The following is an 18,129-nucleotide window of genomic DNA, read 5'->3' as shown; positions in this document are numbered from 1 at the left end:
CGGCGTCAGTAAGAACTGTTGGGTCCACAACACTCTTTCGTTTTCGCTTCTTCTTGAGCAAGTCGCGATGCATTCTGGACCCCGCTTCAGGGCGCACTGCGTCCAGTGACACACCAGAAGGATCGACATCCTCATTGGGATGTGTGCGCGCAGGACCAGAACCCGAAGCCAGCGAATCGGGAGTGGCTGAGCGAGTCTGTCAGTAGACTGGTGATGTAAAGCGTAGTCAGAAACATACGAGGGACATAACTTGGGGGCGGGTTCGAAGCGGAACGATCCACTAGGTCCTGTATGCTCGAGTCTCTGAACTTCTGCTTCTTCTGCTTCTTCCGGGGGCGTTCGACCTCGAAGTCATGCGGACCCGCTGTCTCAACATTCGGAAGCGCTGACACGGCGCCATCACCAGTATGAGTTGCTGGAGGGATGGTCTCATTTGGCTTCATCAGAGAACCAGCCATGTAGGAAGTTGACGCGATAGGGCCATCCCCAGGTGAAGGCGCCATCGAAGTTCGCTTCCTCTTGCGTTTACGCACCCCAGTCTACAGACGCTTAGAATCACCGTACGGTATGAAAGAATATACCCTCACCAGAACGCTAGTGGACTCCGGTTGAGGGTGGCCACTGAGCACGCTAGTGGCCGGTTGAGCATGGCTAATGGATGTTCCAGCACCGACGGATGAGCTACCGACGCTCACAGAGACTTCTGCTGCGGTCTTCGAGCGTGTAGCAATACGAAATGCGTCGAAGTCATCGTCTGCGAATACCTGTTCGGGAGACGAGCGGCGGGAAGGAACAAGCGCGCTCACCATCGTCCAGATCAATACGTTTCCCATTCTCGATTCGCGCCAGCTGTATTGCCTTATCGGCAGAAAGCTTGAGCTTCTGCCTCACCGCGTCCTTCGTTTGCGATAGGGTGGCATCTCATCCATAACTCTCATCAGACCTTTGAGCAGTTGTTCAATGCGACTTTATACTCACCTCGGAAGATCCTCTGAAAGGTCCGCCCTCCGGGCGCGTAGAACGTGATCAAAGGCCCTGGCTGCCTTCCGTTCGCCATCGCCGCCGATGTCTAGAAGATGCGAGCGTGATGTGGGACACGTCCAACGTGCAAACGGACGCGTTCAACTTGAACGTAAAGCCACAGCCGACGCGAAGGTCGCCTCGGCGAAGATATTTAGCTGCCCGAGGCAAGACGGGGGTGTGTTTCCGCATTTGGGCAGATCCCACAAACCATCACACGCACAAATACTCTCCTCGCTACCTCCTCCAACATGGCCGGACACTACAGTATGTGCTACGACCTGTGTGTCATGTTTCAACGTTCTGAAGTGCTGCACGCTAGGTCCGGGCTTTCACCCGCATCTACCTGGCTTCAAGCACAGGTTCCTCGCGACCACACTCGGCGCGAGCATGTGGTTCTTCATCTTCTACCGTGCCAGGTGCGTCACGCCTATGCACTCCCAGGCGGGGACTGACTTTCTCGCAGGAAGGACGGTGCGAAGCTGTTGGTAAGTGGCCGCAATCTGCGCGTGTGATGCTAACTAACGCTGCGGTAGGGCTTGAGTCACCCGTGGGAGGCACATGGACATGGGCACAATGAAGCCGGTCACCACGAAGAGCACCACTGATAGACGGACCATTGCGCATTATGTGACTAGAGTATGAGAAGACAACATCGGTCTATCTGCTTGCGGAAACATCTATGTGAAGGAGTTGAGCCTAATACGCTGGTGTTGGAACATGCTCGCGACTGCCTGCAACCCTCTGGACAGCAAGGCACATGTGCCATTATTTCCTTCGCTTTCCTCCTGTCTGCCGATAGGTAGGTCGCAATTATTCTTGAAGGACTGCCCTGTGCCCACATTGCAATATCTCTACCGTCATCGTGTCATTCCGACGCTTGGTTGCGGCACCCTCATGCTCGTCAGTATCGAACGATCTGAGGCATTTTCCGCGTGTATACTCTTTGGTCGCTGCTCGCCGCGAATGACCGAAGTTGCATGAGCTTTCCTAGCTCCCCATTCTCAGGTCCGCAATACGTAGGGCGCTGTTCAGACCATTGTTCATCGTAGTCAGTCCATATCTTTTACTGAGCTCTCACAAAATTGGTAAGCACCTCCGATTACAGTCCTTATTTCCTTGGAGCTTTCAAGCTAAGCTTGATACATCATTCAGTACGCAGTCTCAATGCGTTCCCTGAATTGATGTGCATACAATGGCCTGAATTCATGAACGGCTCGCATGTATCTACGTCACTATGTAGCATTTTGTCACGTGCAATATTCAGCGTGTGGGCGCGCAGCGAATCAACGCGGGATGCAGCTGCGACTGTGGACTGAGGGCTCTCTATTCAACACAAGCTTTCTTGGCCCTTGGAACTCTTACCGCACTTGCAATCCGGGCTTGATACTCCTAGGTCTGTATATCCGTTAGTGTTGTTGGCAAATCAGCGCCAGCTTGCCACCTGGCACGCGCCAGGGGTGGCGATTGGTTGGCGATTGGCAAGTGGCAGAGGGGAGGGTGGCGCAACCTGGCGAATCGCCAGGCGCTTATGCATTTTATGGCGACTGGACCGGTGTGGTTGAGTCAAAACCAAGCCATCGAGGTTCAGTGTTGGTAAGAGGTACTTGAAAAGTGTCTGTGAAGATGAGTACGGGGGTGTCATCGGCCTGCCCATTCCTGGTCCGACTCTCTGAGGGGCAGAATCAGCTACACTATTACCGCATTTGGCAATCGGAAGTGCGTATTTAACCTGGTGCTCGCCTTTAACTGACGCGGACATTAATGACGATGAGCCTCACGGGGGCTAACGTTAACTTAACCCGGGAGTATCGCTACACTTGCGGCCTTCAATGGTTCCAGAATGACCAACATAGGTGGCCAGCGAAGAATTGCTGTTCGCGAGTAGTCCTCCGTAGCAGACCTAAAAGACCGGTTCGCCAGTGCGGAAGTGGTGTGTCGCCGTGTTCCCTACATCTAGCCCGCCTTGACAGTCTCAGCTCGAGCTGCAGTGTGTGCAATTGTATGCCATTGAGTCAACATTTCAGCACCGAGCCACCAACATGCACGGCAACGTGTGCAACCATCCGTCAGACTGCAATTACACGAAGTTCCAGTCAAGCCTGGTCATTAACTTGAATGCAAATGCACTCCGAGTCGTCGAGACCCGAGACCCGATTTGCTGCCCCGGCGGATGGCCGCCAGCCACTACCTGCTGTCTCGTCGAGGCCTACTCACATCCTATAGGCTGCATGTCATTCTCCCAGTGTCCTGCTTGTACCCTGCAGTGCTAAACATCCTCGGGGACCTACAAGCAGCGGCACAAGCTCGAAATTGAGCACAAAACGCCAAAAACACATCAAAAAGCCCATTTGCCAGTTGCGCCACAATCGCCAGCGCGCGCCACCCCCCGAAAACCCATTCCCAAGCGCCATTTGCCGGCAATTGGGTCCATTCCCATTTGCCATCAGCACTAATATCCGTATGACGAGGTAGACGAGTCAAAGGCACCTACTCTCCAATTCTCTTGATCAACGGAACGTCTCATGGATCGACCATCAAGTGCTGCTCGTCGGCGGACGTTCGACCTTCCCTCCAAGCCAGAGACCGGATTGGCAGAATGGACAAGCAAGATCAAAGAGCTACAACGGCAGGTCGACCAGGACGAGGAGACGGAACATAAGCGACTTGAGGAGGAGATCCGGGCATCCAGGATGGCTCGTCTGCGTAGGAGCGGTCAAATCGGGAGCGTCGACCTATGTGAGTGTTCATTGGCATTATATAATAGCAAGTGAACAGATAGGCTTTGTCCGACAGCTAAGAGCGACCTGTCCAGTGTGGCCTCATCGCCCGCGCCGGACAGCCCAGCGAGCCCGGCTGGAAGGCAGCAGGGTCAAGAAGACGCCTTACGGAGACTGACTGGCGAGGCACGGCCATCCACAACGGAGCCTGTGAAATCCGTCTCCTCCAAGGCCCCCATGTCGCTCGCGGAATTCATGGGAGGTCGTGCGACTGGTCCGCGACTTACGCGGCATGCACCCCAACAGGATGCCCATGACCCGACTCAGTTTGAGCAGCGTACGCTCAGGAATATCACCACCCCTCATCCGGTCTTTGGCCGTGGCGGCGTCGCTATGCCTGGCATGACAGGCAGAAATCGCACACCCGCGCCATCTACGCCGGAGCCGGAGGAGCGAGCGAGGCTAGCCTCGGTGGCCAACCATATCACTGGACGGGACCGCAAACAGAGTACGCCCTCCGTCGTGCAGTCGATCGTACACAAAGTCGAAGTGGAGACAGTAGCGCCGCAGAAGACCGGAGCCTCAACCGCTTCTTCTTACACGATGCGACAGCGTACAATCAGTACACCGACTGGTAGCGCCCCCTAATAAGCGCACCTCCGACTCGTACATGGGAGACCACGGTACAGCACAACAACGGCGCTACATCCCGGCCAGTGTCAATTTCCCCTGGCCTACGTTCAGCAACACCTGGACAGGACCGTCACACACCCGCGAGGCCTATACAAACCCCACCACCTGTATCTTCATCCTCCATATTGCGTCCTTCGAGTTCTTCTCGCAGCCCTGCCCAACTTCTCCAACCACCTCATCCTCCCCGAAAGCAACCATAAGCACGCCATCCCTGGCGAGACCAATCCAACCGTCACCGCGCGCTTCTCTCGGACCTCAGCTCCCAATCTCCCTAAATCCTTCGCCTGCGTTCCTTCGTGCACCTCCACCTAAAGACCCCACGCCGAGTATCAGCCGTCTGCAAGGACGCGGCTTCGTCAAGAGCATGGTACAAGCGACCGCTCAACTTTCAGTTGTAGCGCCTCCCACCCCACCCCTGCCAGAGAAGAAGGATTCCGGAGGGCGAAAGTCAGCGCCTGTTCTAGACCGATGGCAGAACACCGGAACCACGAGCTCGACGCCATCTCCTCCGCCAATTATCTCTCCTCGGCCCGCTGCGATGCGCAAGTCGTGGACGGTTGACCCGTCTTCTCCGGATACGACGCCCCCGCGCTCGGTGAAGACGGACTACACGGGCAGGTCGCTCAGTCCGTTCCTCTGTCCCCTCCTTCCACCACTCAGACGCAGCATCGTCTTCAGCCAGGAGCGATGCGGGCGACGGCTCTCCGCGCGGGCGAGGCTCGGGTCGTCCACGACGATGATCTCGTACATCAAGCCCATCAAGACGGGCGACAGACCGATGACGGCGTCGCCGCCTCCTCCAGAGGTGGTGGACGAGATGGGCGTGCGGGTGCGTACGCGCAGCAAGAGCCAGCATCGCTCGCGGAGCCGGCACCGCTCGAAGAGCAGAGAGGCGCCGCGCGAGGAGCGGGAGGGCGGGGGAGCATCTGCGGGGCTTCCGCCAGCGGGCAACCACTCAGTCATGTAGGTCCCCTTTGGTAATGACATTGTTTGCTTGCTTCTGTTGGGGCACGCGTGATTAGGGCTGCAGTTCCTTCGGTTTGCTGCCTGAGCTGGACTTGCGCTAATGCTGTGTGTTCTCTCTCTCAGCTGACGAAGGACAGGGCGAAGAAGCCTCGGAAGGCGAGGTTTGCGCAGACCCTGTCCAGGAGACTCGTGTAGTCTCTTCTTCAGCAGCTTCTGCTGAGGTGAAGCAGACCTCGCAGCCAGAGCCGGCGCCGCTCTCTCACCTTATCTCGACTGCACCGGCCCCGGAGGTTGTGGTCTCTCTTCCGTCGTCGGACCATGCACCGACTTCGCAGCAGGAGCAAAAGCCTGTTTCGCCGCTGAAGAGCAGGTTCGAGGATGACTTTGTCCCTTCAGCGTCCCCGCCGGTGGCAAACAAGCCTAGCCAGCTCAGCCAGCTAGTGATGCCGAAGTCGCTGGTGGCTCCTACGCAAAGCATCGCTTCCCCTGTCACGCCTAACCGTGGCTTGACCCCATCGCCGACCTCACAGCAAGCGAAGGAGAAGCCTCCGGCGTCCTCCGGACGTCACACTCGTATTCCGAGCACTGGAAACCGGGCACTAGTCATGGATGTCGCGCAGGCCCTCGCAGTGCAGACCGCCCTTGAACAGAGGCAGCCGCGAGAGGAGCAGGAGGCTGAAGTACCTCCACCGCCGGACGTCAAGATCGTCGCGGCGAACTGGGGACCCAGGAACGGGACTGCCAGGGCCGACGCTGATAAGCGGAAATCTAGCTACGAGAGATACTCGGCGATCATGATGCCCCCGCTAGAGGAGGAAAAGACACCTACACCTTCGCCGGCTGGGACACTTGCTCGTTCGTCTGTCCCTGTGGTGCCAGACGTCATCCCTGAAACAGAGCAAGAGGTCGCGCCTCCTGCAGTAGAAGGGCCTGCAGAGTCTTCAGCGTCGTTGGCAGAGGTCGTGTCAGAACCAGCAGCGCCCGCTGAAAGCAAGATCATCCACATTGGTTTGTCTTCATTCATAAATTTCGCGCTCTCATAAGGCTGATTATGGCTGCTATCAGAATCTGTCGACGAGCCATTGCCTAATATCGATGTCGCCGCGCTGCTCAACTCAGGCTGCAGTCCGTACTCGCCGGATGCAGATGTGCAGACGATTTCGGTCGATGTCATGATTATCGTGGGGAACGTGGCGACCGCCATTCCTCGTGACACTTACATCTTCTACGACCACGACGTTTTGGCTATCATACATCGCGCTAAAGTGCGGTCTACCGGTCTCGTCTCAACAAAGGTGTGGGGATGGAAAGGGAAGCACGGCCGCCTCGGGGAACGAGAGGAGCAAAAGCTTCAGGGACTTGCGCGACAATACGGGACGAAAATGGTAAGAGAAGTCCTTGATTGTGAAGACAGAACTTCAAATGATTGCGTTGCCCGAACATAGGTCAGGATCCAGCAATATTGTGAACCCACGGAGCTAGTAGCGGTCCTGGGCGGGAAGCTTGCTATTCGTCAGGTATGTGTCTACCGCTGTGTAGGTGCCTCTTACTAAACCGTACGTAGGGTTCGCGGTCGCACTGGTCTCCCGAGAATACCGCCATGCATCTCGTTCGGTCCCTGAATGGGGTAACCTTCATAGACGAGGTCGACATAGTGAGTGCATCGAGACTAAAGCATATGCATGCACCTTCTCAACCGATATCATCAGGGCATCCGGAACCTATGCTCAGCGTTCAGCTATTGCTTGTCCCTCCTGGGATCGTTGTATGTCTGGCACGGATGCGGTTCTGCTGACGCTGAGCGCGCGGCCGCTTGTGAATATGCGAGGGCCCTTGCTTCGTCGGCAAGTGTCATTGAACTCGTCGAGGGCGAGTCGGATGCGGATGACGAGATGTTCTGGCTAATCCTTGGCGATGGCGAGTATGCGAAGGCCGATTATTGGAAGTGGAAGGCATCTTCTCCGTCTGTTCACCCACGCATATGGTCAGTAGATGCAACGAAGGAAGATGATGCGGTGCGTCGTCCCTGTTTCTGTTCGGCTATCCCTCTCATACTGCCGTGATATAGATCCAACCTGTCCCTGCATTTGCGGATCACCCAGAATTCCACCACCTTGTTCACCTCGTGGACTGTGTCTGGGAATTCTTCGTCGTCGTCGGCAGTGAAGCTCGTGGCAAACGAAGAGATATCAAACTGGCACTCGCAGTAGCTACGGTACGAGTGGACGTCGCCCTGTGCTGTGCGACCGGGTTCTGAGACATTGATGCAGAAATTGTCTGATATCACGGCCTCATCGAGGCCATTTACCCCAACGGTACATGCATTGATCCTGCCTTCACAACTGCCTACCGACCTCAGGCTTCACTTCCGAGACCTTGATGAGGCTGCTGTGGTACGTTGTTCCCTAGCAGTCATGGCTTGATGACGCTCATCCGTTGTCAGAATGCCGGACATATACCAGAGCATATGAATCTCCTCGCTGCAGGGGATGCAGAGGAACATGTACGTTAGGATTTCGTTACTTGAACGTCTATCTGATCGCGATATCGTTCTTTTTATAGCTGAAGACAACTACATGGGAAAGGGCTATCACGAAAGACCCCTCTATGTTGCCCTTGGGCGTACACGTTTCGGATCTGAGGTGATCTGATTCACTATTTCAGGAACACTATCTCCATCTCGCACCACTCGCTTTATATACCTCCGCTGGACTAACCAAGCTATGCTTATGTGGAATGCTATCTAACGCAGTTCTCGTGCTTCATCCTTCAGCTATGTTGTTTGACTCCCGGAATTGCTCATGCTCCAGTCCCAGTTGAACACTTGATTTCAGAGCAAACGCGTGGACGTTCGATTCAAGTTCGCATTGACTTCCTCCGAGAGATTGACCCGTGATACCATGAGGAGGACTCATGACCGTGTTCAATGCACGAACCTTGTAGCTGCTCACAGCGTGACCACTTCGCCCACGATGGTGGTATTCAATCGCGGGGATAGCGGGGCTCTCTTGCACGTTCAATGAGACCATGGTCCAATACAGGAATGTAAGCGTGCCGTTTTTATCGGTAGCAGTCTCAGCTGACGCCTCGGCCCTCACCGGCCTCAAGCTCAAGGTGACAGCTTCACTGATTCACCAGCCCATACCTGAAGGTAATCTTGCCTTATCGCGTACCACCTTTGCTTGCAAAACATACGGTGCTTTCTCGTGGGAGATTTGGATGCAGTCTTTCGACTCTTCTAATCGGCCCTGGGACGTAAGGCATGGTCCATAAAACCTTGATAAAACCTGCAATGACTTCGCACTCGAAGGCGTGGACGGGGTCAAGATGGTTTGCCTTCCCCACTCTGTGCTCGTCGTACTGAGCGCCTCCTTGGCTCTAGACGTTTTCGCCCATCCCCTCGTCGACGATGTGACAGCCGAACTTGAAGTGCGCGAGTTGAGCGGACGAACTGGGACCGCACTTCCCGCGCCGTTTTGTTTTCCTGACCTTGGGTTTGTGATGCCGCCGGTACTGCCCCCGGACAACACCATTTGGTGGTGCGATCCTAGCACCGAGTACGCGTTTGTCGGCTTCAGCTATGAGGTCACTGCATGTAAGTCCGCTATGTTGGGTGTGATCACTTAGTTTCTTATCTTGGCTTGGACAGGTCAAACTCCCGAACAACTGCACCGGGAATTTGCCGACATTCGCTATCACTTCAATTCTCGCTACGTCCGACTGTATGGGGCGTGCGATAGGGAGGGCTTCTAGTGAGTCTTTCACGATCATCACTGACCTCGAGAGTCAAATATAGTGTTTAGTGATGATATCGTCAATGCTGCATGGGATAATGGCCTGGGAGTACATGCTCTCGTCTGGGTGTGTTTCATCTACCCCGCGCCAGTCACACACTAACCCGGGAACTCAGTTTGGTTTCGACGGGAGTGACATCTGGATAACACGCCGCAACACCCTCTTCGCCTCGCTACATGCGAATCCTAAGGCGAAGTTCATCACCCGCGGCGTCCAATTTGGGTCGGAGCCGCTGTACGACAACGTTCTCCCTCACCAGCAACTCGCGGAACAAGTCATCCTCGCGAAGGCAAACTTATCGAGCCTCAACATTCCTGTCACTGTCAGTGAACTTGCGTATGGATATCAAGAGCGCGGCGGTGCACAGGATGTGCTCGATGCGATTGACTTCATCAACATTCACATGTTACCCTTCTTCGACCAGGATGCGTCAACGGGTGAGTGTCCTTGAGAGTCTCGTATGCTCGTTGAATGCCCGACATTGAGCCATCTCATCCAGCGAACGCATCCTGGCCAATTGTGATCGACAAGAACCTAGATTTCTTCATTGAGAACGGGAACGGAAAGAAGATGTATTGGGACGAGGTCAGTCAATCAAGATTTGTGATTGATGCATTCTTGAAAATTCATGCCTCTGCAAAGAACGGCTGGCCATCGGTGACGTCGCCGAATGTCCAGCCCAACAGTCCATACGCAGTTTCAAACATACCAAATGAACACGTACGTCCCGCACAATCTACTGCCCAGCGGTTGGTCGTTTGTGGTGTACTGATTCGTACCACTCCAGGCATACTTCGAGCTCCTCGACTCCAAGTGCGAATACTTGAAGACCGTTGTGGGTGGTGGCGTGGGATGGTTCGCTCACATATATTCGGACAATATGGAGCCAGGATACGGGATCTACAACAGCTCGGGGCACATGAAGTTCCCATTCCACCCACGAACGGAGTGCTAGCACTTTTGAATGGTGAGTTGGGTCGCCTCAAGGTGAAGTATCGTTGGGCTTCCATTGTATATTGTGCTATCACATGTTCTTGCTCAGTCTACACCGCGGCTCGGTAGATGTATCTGTTCATCACGGGTGAGTGCGCTCACCGAAATGCTCGCGGCATCAAACACCGGCGCCGCATTGCACCTCTTGATGTCGATACTGAGAGGTGAAGAGGCCATCCCTTCTTGACCTCGCACCACCATCATCTCCCTTTAGCGCCCGCGCTATCGGCACCCATCTGCCCTTTCTCTCGCCCGTCCCATCCTCACTCAGTGTCAAGACTCGCCCAACTCGACCCCCACACTCCTTTCTTCCCTATATCGACCAACTCGATAACGAATCGGGACCGCGGACGACCTCAAAAAACCGATCGCGGGTTGCAGACCCGATCCCCTTCCTGTCCCATCGATCCCGCTCCCGCTACGCCAGGCCTGAGCTTGCCCCTCGCTACACGAAAACTGCCACTGCTGGGGAGGAGGTCTCCGCAATTACACAGCACCCACAGCCAAGCAGGGCGAGGCGCCCTTTGGGCGAGGACTGGATCATGTCGGCGGGCCCCCGACTCGCTTAAAAATCCTTCGACACAAATGATGCCGTTGGGGGGAGTCGTTCTCGGCGCCGCCCTCGTTGGTTGACACCAGCCCTGGGGGTTTTGAGCGTGCTATACATTGGGCTGCAAGCGGCATTGTGAAGGTGGACACGGTGCAGGGGGGGCGGGGGCTCTGGGAGCGCCCTTGGTGATGTGATGGATAAGCGCCTATCATAACTACAGGCGCGCTCAACGCGCCGTCGCGGGGAGATTATGATGGTTAAGTGGCCCACCTTACGGGTCACTGGGGGATGATGAAGACCAGGACGATACCTACGACTGCCCACACCCCGACACGCCTTGGATGCAGGAGGGGCAGGGGCTGGGAGGGTGGTGAGGTCGCAGGGAGGCGGGGTTCTCGGGATCTGGGGATCCATGCCGCAACACGGTCTGCTCACGTCGGACATCCCTTATTATTGTTGCCCCGCATGTACCTACCGTACGGGCCTAAAACATGGAGAATAAAAAAAAAAAAAAAAAAAAAAAAAAAAAAAAGAGAGGTGAAGAGGCGATTAGTAGCCGTAAAGCCCGGGTAAACGTTGTATCAGCAGGTGGGATTTTGCATGCATTCCATGTGTGATGCGCTTGACTTCCGTCAACAGTGTACTAGCGGTCGTTTCCAGTACCGCTGCACGAGACCTTGACGCCTTGGTTGGTACGTGAAACGACTCGAGGATTCAGATGCGGTCCAGGGCGATACAAATGGTATTGCTGACCATGAGCGGCCGGTCTCAGGCTGGGTTTATGTCAGGAAAACATCGTGCTGCTTAGCACGCTTACCGTTATCCGGGGCGCGGCGTGGTCCCTTCCACCTATATGTGGGCTGACTCTCATCATTGCTGAGTACTGATGAGTCCATCTTCCGATTCCAGTGGCCTGCCGCGGGAAGAAAATCAGATCAAAGGTGGGTGCATTGTCTCCCAGTAGTTCTTGACAGCACTTCGCGCTCGTCCTGTAGTGCATAGCATGAGTACGTTGGCAACTTGCTCGCGTGCCAGGGAGTGTTGTACCACCATCGGAGTCGTACTTAACTTTGAACCAACTCAACATTCACTCAGCCGTGGTCGACGAGGAGCGCTCGTGATTCGGGACCAGTGTTGCCCGTGATCGCGCTCGGGTTGTTCAGACGGCGTGCTCTTCAGGCTGAGACCGGCTTTACGCTCCTGGCGTCCTCCGGCCAGTGCACTCCTTGCTCGATCTGCTCTCTACGTGCCCGCATAGTAACGGCCAATGCATCTGAGGCTGAACGTTGCTGAACGTCAATGTCGGAATGTAACGAGAGAGGGAGGCTGACATAGACATCGTCAGCCACACTGCAGTTCTGCTCCTCGGTGAAACCTGCTCAGGCGCATGGCGCAGACACCTCGCAGTGAACCTATGCACGCGGTACTCGTTCTTGGGCAGCGTCCTCCCCGCCTGCTCGCCATCACTTGACTCCCGTCGGGGACCTCCATGGGCCATAAAACGCCGCTGTGCGGGCAGCCCTATGGACAAAGTTGTTACGATCTTCGCCAGGATGGCATTCTTCTCACTCTCCCTGAGCGTATTACTATCTGTATTGAACCTTAGCTACGCCCTGCCACTCTATGGGGATGCCTCGACGAACCTTTTTGAATATGGTGACCTCGGCGGGATTGGAGTCCGTGCATCGTCCTGCTTCCCAGCCCTAGACTTCGAGATGCCATCCTCTGTTCCATCGAGTGTCAATGACTGGTGGTGCGATCCCAGCACGGAATACGCGTTCCTCGGATTCAGCTACGAAGTCACAGCCTGTGAGTGGTCAATGCAGTATGCCCCGCGAACTGATCCGAGCCCGAGACGTCTGCTGCAGGCCAAAGTGCTGACCAGCTCAAGAGGGACTTCGCCGACATTCGCAAGACCTTCAATGGGCGATACGTCCGCCTCTACGGGGCTTGTGATAACGACGGCTTCTAGTAAGACGCTTTTCTTCGCACACTCAAATCAGACGAACTCACCTGGACAACAGCGACGATATCGTGGACGCTGCCTGGGAGAACGATCTAGGCGTGCACGCCCTCATTTGGGTGAGTACACGCCAGTCGGACCAGGATTCGGACACGCGATGACACCACCCGTCCAGTTCGGCTTCGACGGGGACAACAAGTGGAAGACACGCCGCAACAAGCTCTTCGCCTCGCTGCACTCCAACCCAAAGGCACAGTTCGTCACGCGCGGCGTGCAGTTCGGCTCGGAGCCGCTCTTCGACGACATCCTCCCGCACGCGGAACTCGCGGAGCAGGTCGAGCAGGCGAAGACGAACCTCTCCAGTCTGCACATCCCGGTCACTGTCAGTGAGCTGGCATATGGCTACCAGGAGCGCGGGGGCGCCCAGGACGTGCTGGATGCCATCGACTACATCAACATCCATATGTTACCGTTCTTCGACCAGAAGGCCTCGACCGGTGAGACACGACTTCTTACGCACCTTCGTGTGTCCAGGACTGACCAGTGCCGTGCAGCGAATAAGTCATGGCCAATTGTGGAGAAGAACCTCAAGTTCTTCACCAAGAATGGAAGCGGGAAGAAGATGTACCTGGACGAGGTGTGTTCCAGACGGTGACTTGCCTTTCTCCGGATGCGCTGATCATCCTTGCCTGCTCGCAGAACGGTTGGCCTTCCACGACATCGGAAGGTGTACAGCCGAACAGCCCTGACGCAGTAGCGAACGTCGCAAACGAGAAGGTGAGCTCAGATCACTCCATTCGCATCTTACCTCCCATCCATACGAATACTTCTCGGCCATAACTGCGCATGCCATCCGTCTCACCCGCTGCTGTATCTCGGACGTTCGCTTACCTCCTCCGTCCCGACAGGCCTACTACGAGCTGCTGGATTCGCAGTGCTCGTACTTCAAGAACGCGACGGGCGGCGGCATCGGGTGGTTCGCGCACATCTATTCGGAAGATCAGGAGCCCGGGTACGGCATCTACAGCAGCTCCGGCAAGACCAAGTTCTCCTTTAATCCGAAGACGAGCTGCTGATATCCAAGTCAACGATGCGCTCCCACCTACCTCGATGTACTGCACTCCGTCGGAGACGGAGCGCGCTGGTGAGGTGGTCCTCCGACGGCCATCGGACATTCTCCACGCGAGCTTTCAGTAGTGCTGAAGGCGGTACCCCCTTCCTGTCGTTCACTGCGTGTTCCAGGTGTTACATTATTGGGCAATAAAGTTGTTGTATCAGTCACCGTGAGATGATTAAGGTCGCTCGAGACATATGTATCGTCTGCAAATGCATCAGAGCTAGTGAGTGACGGGGCCACTAACACTTGCACGACAGTTGAGGTCGTGTCTCGTGCACCTGCTCCTCCCAATTGAAGGGATCCCGCCGCTCGGGGACAGGTAGGTGACAGCTATCAGAGGAATGACAGACGTGCACAGCCGCGTGCAGCGAGTGACAGTACGCTTCCCCCAGTTCCTGTCTGCTGTGGTCAGAAGCCGCACGATCGCAATCAAGAAGGAAAGAACGAAACTGTGGACGTGAGGCTGTGCCCGAGACGCGGAACTAAATGTACAGGGAGAACAAGCTGTCTTCTGTCAGACTGAAAATCATCATGCACCGCTGGGGCAATCTGCACCAGCCAAGGATTTCAATGATAGAGTTCGGGGGTGGACAATCCTAGGACAGCTCTCCGCACTCCACGCAGCGTACTAAAGATGATATTCAAGAAAAAAAAATAGCAGTCCGATAGGCTGTGCGATGACTAGGCGCTACAATAATAATGGTGTCCAAGGCGAGAGACGAGTGCGAGTCCATGTGTGCATGTCAAAGGTCGATCAAGCGAACAGAGCGAACACGGAGCAGACAGCAACAAGCGACGACATCGCAACCGCGGCCAAAGGCACGGCGGAAACGGAGAACGCACCGCTCGTGCTACTGGAGGCTGCGTTGTTCGCGGTCTGCGTGATCGTTGACGGCTCGGAGCCATCTGGTGCGGAATGTTAGTTGCTGGGAACACGATACCATGGAAGGCTACATACCAGCAAAGCTGGCACCGCACTGGCCGACAACCGTGCCATTGACGGTGCTTGCGACACTCGGATCAGCCTGCGCAACAAGGTTGTACATCGCCTTCGTGCAATCCGTGCAGGTGACATTGCTGCCAAGCTTGATACTACCTTCCTCGATCTCCGACACGACCGATTGGAGGTTATCCTTCGTGATCGTGCCCACCTGCGATTGGATATTGTTCAAAAGCTCGGTGGCGCAGAGTGTCTTGTTGTTCGACGTGCTACAATAGATGCGTCCTGGGTCAGCGCCGGGTGCCACTCCGTGCGAAGGCAGCTCCTTACTCAGCCAAGCACGCGGCCTTGCGCGCAGTAGGGTAGTACTGCTGCACCATCGAGACGAGGTTACTGGTGTCCGACGTGCTGAGGCCTGCCGACTCGAGGTCGCTCGCGCAGCCCGAGGTGACGTTCGTGACGACGTCCGACAGCGTCTGGTTCGAGCACACCGTCTGCGAGCACATCCCAGTGAGCCAGCTGTTGACCGTCGGCACCACAGACGTGTTCTGCGTCGACACGACGAGCCCGACGAGGCTCTGTGCGTTCAAGCATGTCGTCTCGGTGGACGTAACGAGCTGAGCGAGGGTAGATTGACAGCTCGACGAAAGCCTGTCGTGTGGCTCGAGCTTAGTTATATGTGGTCGTCGAGAGAGAATGGTAGGACGCACGACAGAGCCGAGGTAAGATGCGCGCCAGCCGCCATCATCATAGCATACTTAGCGATCTTGGTCGTAGAGAACATATCGGCGAGAAGAGAAAGCAAAAGCGACTGCAAGCAAGGGTAGAAATGTGGGAGCTGAGTGAATGGCAGCCCGGCTGCAGGTGGTGGTCAAGATGAAGGTGAGAGAAAGAAAGGAGCGGTGGGCGGAATTGGGAGCAGCTGACGCGCCTGTGGGCCGTTGCAGTGCTGCCCGCTGTGCCCGCAGCGGATGCCAGCGGATGCCGAGCGCTGCATAGCCGGTTGCCATTCTGGGGCTTCCGAGAGCCACCCCCACATGCCGACGCGAGCGTTGTCTGTCTTCCTTCCTCACGCTTGCCTCGGTGCATGCGCGACCTCGAGCTGTTGGCGGCGATGACTTCGAGGAGAGGGGCGGGAGAGGGGCGGGAGAGGGGGGCTGGAGATGCCCCGCGGGTACGTACGATCCTGATCGGACGCGAGTCGGGTCACGGCAGATTGATGGGCGCCGCCGGATCTGGAATGTTGTGTTGCGACCTGGTCTGGGGCGTCGACTCCGTGTCCGTGTCCCTCTCCTGTGTCCCTGTTCTCCACGCATCCCTCTGTCATTCCTGGCCAAGCGCGGACGAAGGACCATGCTCGGCTGATGGGACCGAGCTGTATGAATCCGCGGCGACGCACGGGTGCCGCTGGCATGCATATGTCCTCGGTGTGTTCCTCGTACCTATTAGAGTCACACTCATAGTTGCCTCATAGGGTCGATATCCCATGGCAAACACTTGGATAGCCGCGATATTGAATGCGAGGGGACGAGGCACCAGGCAAAGTGAAGTGGGTGACCGACAATCATGCACCTGACATGCTTCACTTCTCGGCCCATGTTCCACTCAGGACTTAGCCCCGGACATCGCTGTGCTACGTCGCTCACGCTCGCATGCATCGCAGGGAAGCAGACAGATACCGTGCGTCCTTCCTCCCAAGGATTGGCAGATCCAGCACAGGTTTCCGGCCTCAGTTCGGAACGGACTGCACCGCATGTCAAAGAAGCTTTCACGGGTTTTCACAGGGGCGTATGCATGAATAGAAAATACAACATGTCGTATTACAGCCATGAGGTCAGTCCGGGGCACCACGTACGAACCGTGCCGGAATAATACTACTATGATACAGCCAAGTTAGCAGGACGCGGATCATGTAAGTATATCCAACGCATCCATCCAACCCAATCCAGCGAAATCACCGCGTCCGTCACCTAGATCTTCCAATACTGCACACTCGCGAGCGCACGCTCGAATGGCGACTCGCACCCCCAGATCTCCGCATCGCGATCGCTGTGGATGAGCGCGCTCTGCAGCTCGCTCACGGTCGCCCGGGCCCCGCTCAGGTCCGTCACCCGCCCGCCGGCCAGCTCCTCCTTCGAGCTCTGGATCGCCTGTGTCACGTCGGCGTCGATATGTGCGAGGATGTCCGCGGTGTCCCCGTCCTCCTGCCACCGCATGCCGAGCGTCGCTCGTACCACATGCGTGAGCAGGGAAAGGCTCGCGAGGCCCATGCCTGCGCCGTATAGCGAGCGTGCACGGCGGAGCACGGTGGCGAGCTCGGGCGTGGGATGTGAGAAGCCGTCGGAAGACCTGGAGAAGAGCTGTGTCGAGGGGCTGAGCTGTTTCGCGTTCATTTTGTCCAGTCGTCTCCGCGCAGTGTCGTGGAAGGCGGCGGTGACGCTTGGTGGGTTTGTCGCCAGGAATGAGCGAATGACCGCTCGCATGCTGGCACTTGCTGTAAGCGGGTGCAGGTGAGTAGACACGAGCGGTGCTCACTCGTCGATATCAGCATTGGCGATGAAGCTATCCATCATGAGGTTGCTGTGCGTACATCGTCAGCATAGGGTTTGTCATGATCACTGTGCACTACATACACATGCCCAAGGACGGGGCGGGAGTCGTGGACGGTCTCTAAAGCAGGCATGCTGGAGGGGAGAAGGGAGTATCGGTGGCGTCGAGGAGGAAAGGCTACTCAGAGGGCTGTGTGCAATGTCAGCTATCATGGCGCAGAGAGAAACTTATATCCTCAGCCCGGCGTTGTACTGTGATCCGAGCAGTCAATCCGTCGCGCCGAGCATTAATCCCAAGCAGTGGTGGCCCCCTCGGTGACCGCATCTGACTCTGGCATCTGCGCCATGCACAAACTCCGATCTGCCAGTGAACTCGCCATCCTCGCATCTCCCCCTCATGCATCCAAGGGATTGTGACAGCGACGTGACATACGTACTATCACAGTCGTCGTCCGGGACTTGCTGACATGCGGGCTGTGACTTATGCTGAGGGCGCGGACGCGTCTGTGGCGGACACGCGCAGCCTGGGACCGGAGCGGCTACCCAATCAGTGTGCGGGTGGCTGGCGGAATTGGATCTGCGAACTTCTCCGCAAATCGCTCCGATCAGCATCTTCGTGCCCCGCCGTGCCGCCACCCGATCGGGCCGTTCGTGCAGTTCCTCTTTCACCCTCTCGTAACGGACCCGGGCTCCAAGCGCGCGGCACAACCGTCTTATCCAGGCTCAACCGTCATGCAGCGGGATAAACCCACTCGACTTGACCGACATTGGCTTTATTGCGTGCCAGCGTCCTTTCTCAAACACGCTTAGCCTCGGTCGCGGG

The 18,129-nt window shown here is 56.3% G+C and overlaps 4 protein-coding genes across 4 annotated transcripts; 2 read left to right on the top strand and 2 right to left on the bottom strand.

Moving 5' to 3' along the window:
* Window positions 1-301: 301 nt before the first annotated feature.
* On the bottom strand, window positions 302-1,124 carry B0H18DRAFT_1068146 (uncharacterized protein). The gene is made up of 5 exons (XM_048031190.1): window positions 979-1,124; window positions 807-920; window positions 696-754; window positions 588-630; window positions 302-539 (listed from the first exon to the last, which is right to left on the bottom strand). The coding sequence occupies exons 1-4, from the start codon at window positions 1,055-1,057 to the stop codon at window positions 595-597; spliced, it is 288 nt and encodes a 95-aa protein (XP_047884610.1). The 5' UTR covers window positions 1,058-1,124; the 3' UTR covers window positions 302-539; window positions 588-594.
* Window positions 1,125-1,341: 217 nt separating this feature from the next.
* Window positions 1,342-1,613, top strand: B0H18DRAFT_840419 (uncharacterized protein; the record flags this gene model as incomplete). The annotated part of the gene is made up of 3 exons (XM_048039490.1): window positions 1,342-1,439; window positions 1,487-1,508; window positions 1,557-1,613. Coding segments are annotated over 3 exons (177 nt in total), but the record flags the coding sequence as incomplete, so codon positions are not given.
* Window positions 1,614-3,545: 1,932 nt separating this feature from the next.
* B0H18DRAFT_1129871 (uncharacterized protein) lies at window positions 3,546-8,115 on the top strand (the record flags this gene model as incomplete). Its single annotated transcript, XM_048035442.1, has 14 exons — window positions 3,546-3,759; window positions 3,817-4,374; window positions 4,430-5,396; window positions 5,464-5,471; window positions 5,523-6,407; window positions 6,465-6,784; window positions 6,845-6,916; window positions 6,964-7,053; window positions 7,109-7,414; window positions 7,468-7,614; window positions 7,670-7,792; window positions 7,843-7,902; window positions 7,962-8,008; window positions 8,064-8,115. 14 exons carry the CDS (start codon window positions 3,546-3,548, stop codon window positions 8,113-8,115), a joined length of 3,849 nt encoding a protein of 1,282 aa, XP_047884608.1.
* A 7,229-nt stretch (window positions 8,116-15,344) lies between these two features.
* Window positions 15,345-16,268, bottom strand: B0H18DRAFT_447426 (uncharacterized protein). Its single transcript, XM_048038135.1, has 2 exons — window positions 15,516-16,268; window positions 15,345-15,425 (listed from the first exon to the last, which is right to left on the bottom strand). Exon 1 carries the CDS (start codon window positions 16,173-16,175, stop codon window positions 15,516-15,518), a length of 660 nt encoding a protein of 219 aa, XP_047884607.1. The 5' UTR covers window positions 16,176-16,268; the 3' UTR covers window positions 15,345-15,425.
* Between the last annotated feature and the right edge of the window lie 1,861 nt (window positions 16,269-18,129).

The sequence above is a fragment of the Fomitopsis serialis genome (assembly GCF_022376445.1).
Source record: "Fomitopsis serialis strain Sig1Antser10 chromosome Unknown B0H18scaffold_436, whole genome shotgun sequence".
NCBI classification, from domain to species: Eukaryota; Fungi; Basidiomycota; class Agaricomycetes; order Polyporales; family Fomitopsidaceae; genus Fomitopsis; species Fomitopsis serialis.
The sequence above is the reverse complement of the archived record's forward strand: the minus strand, read 5'-3'. Positions and strand labels throughout refer to the sequence as shown.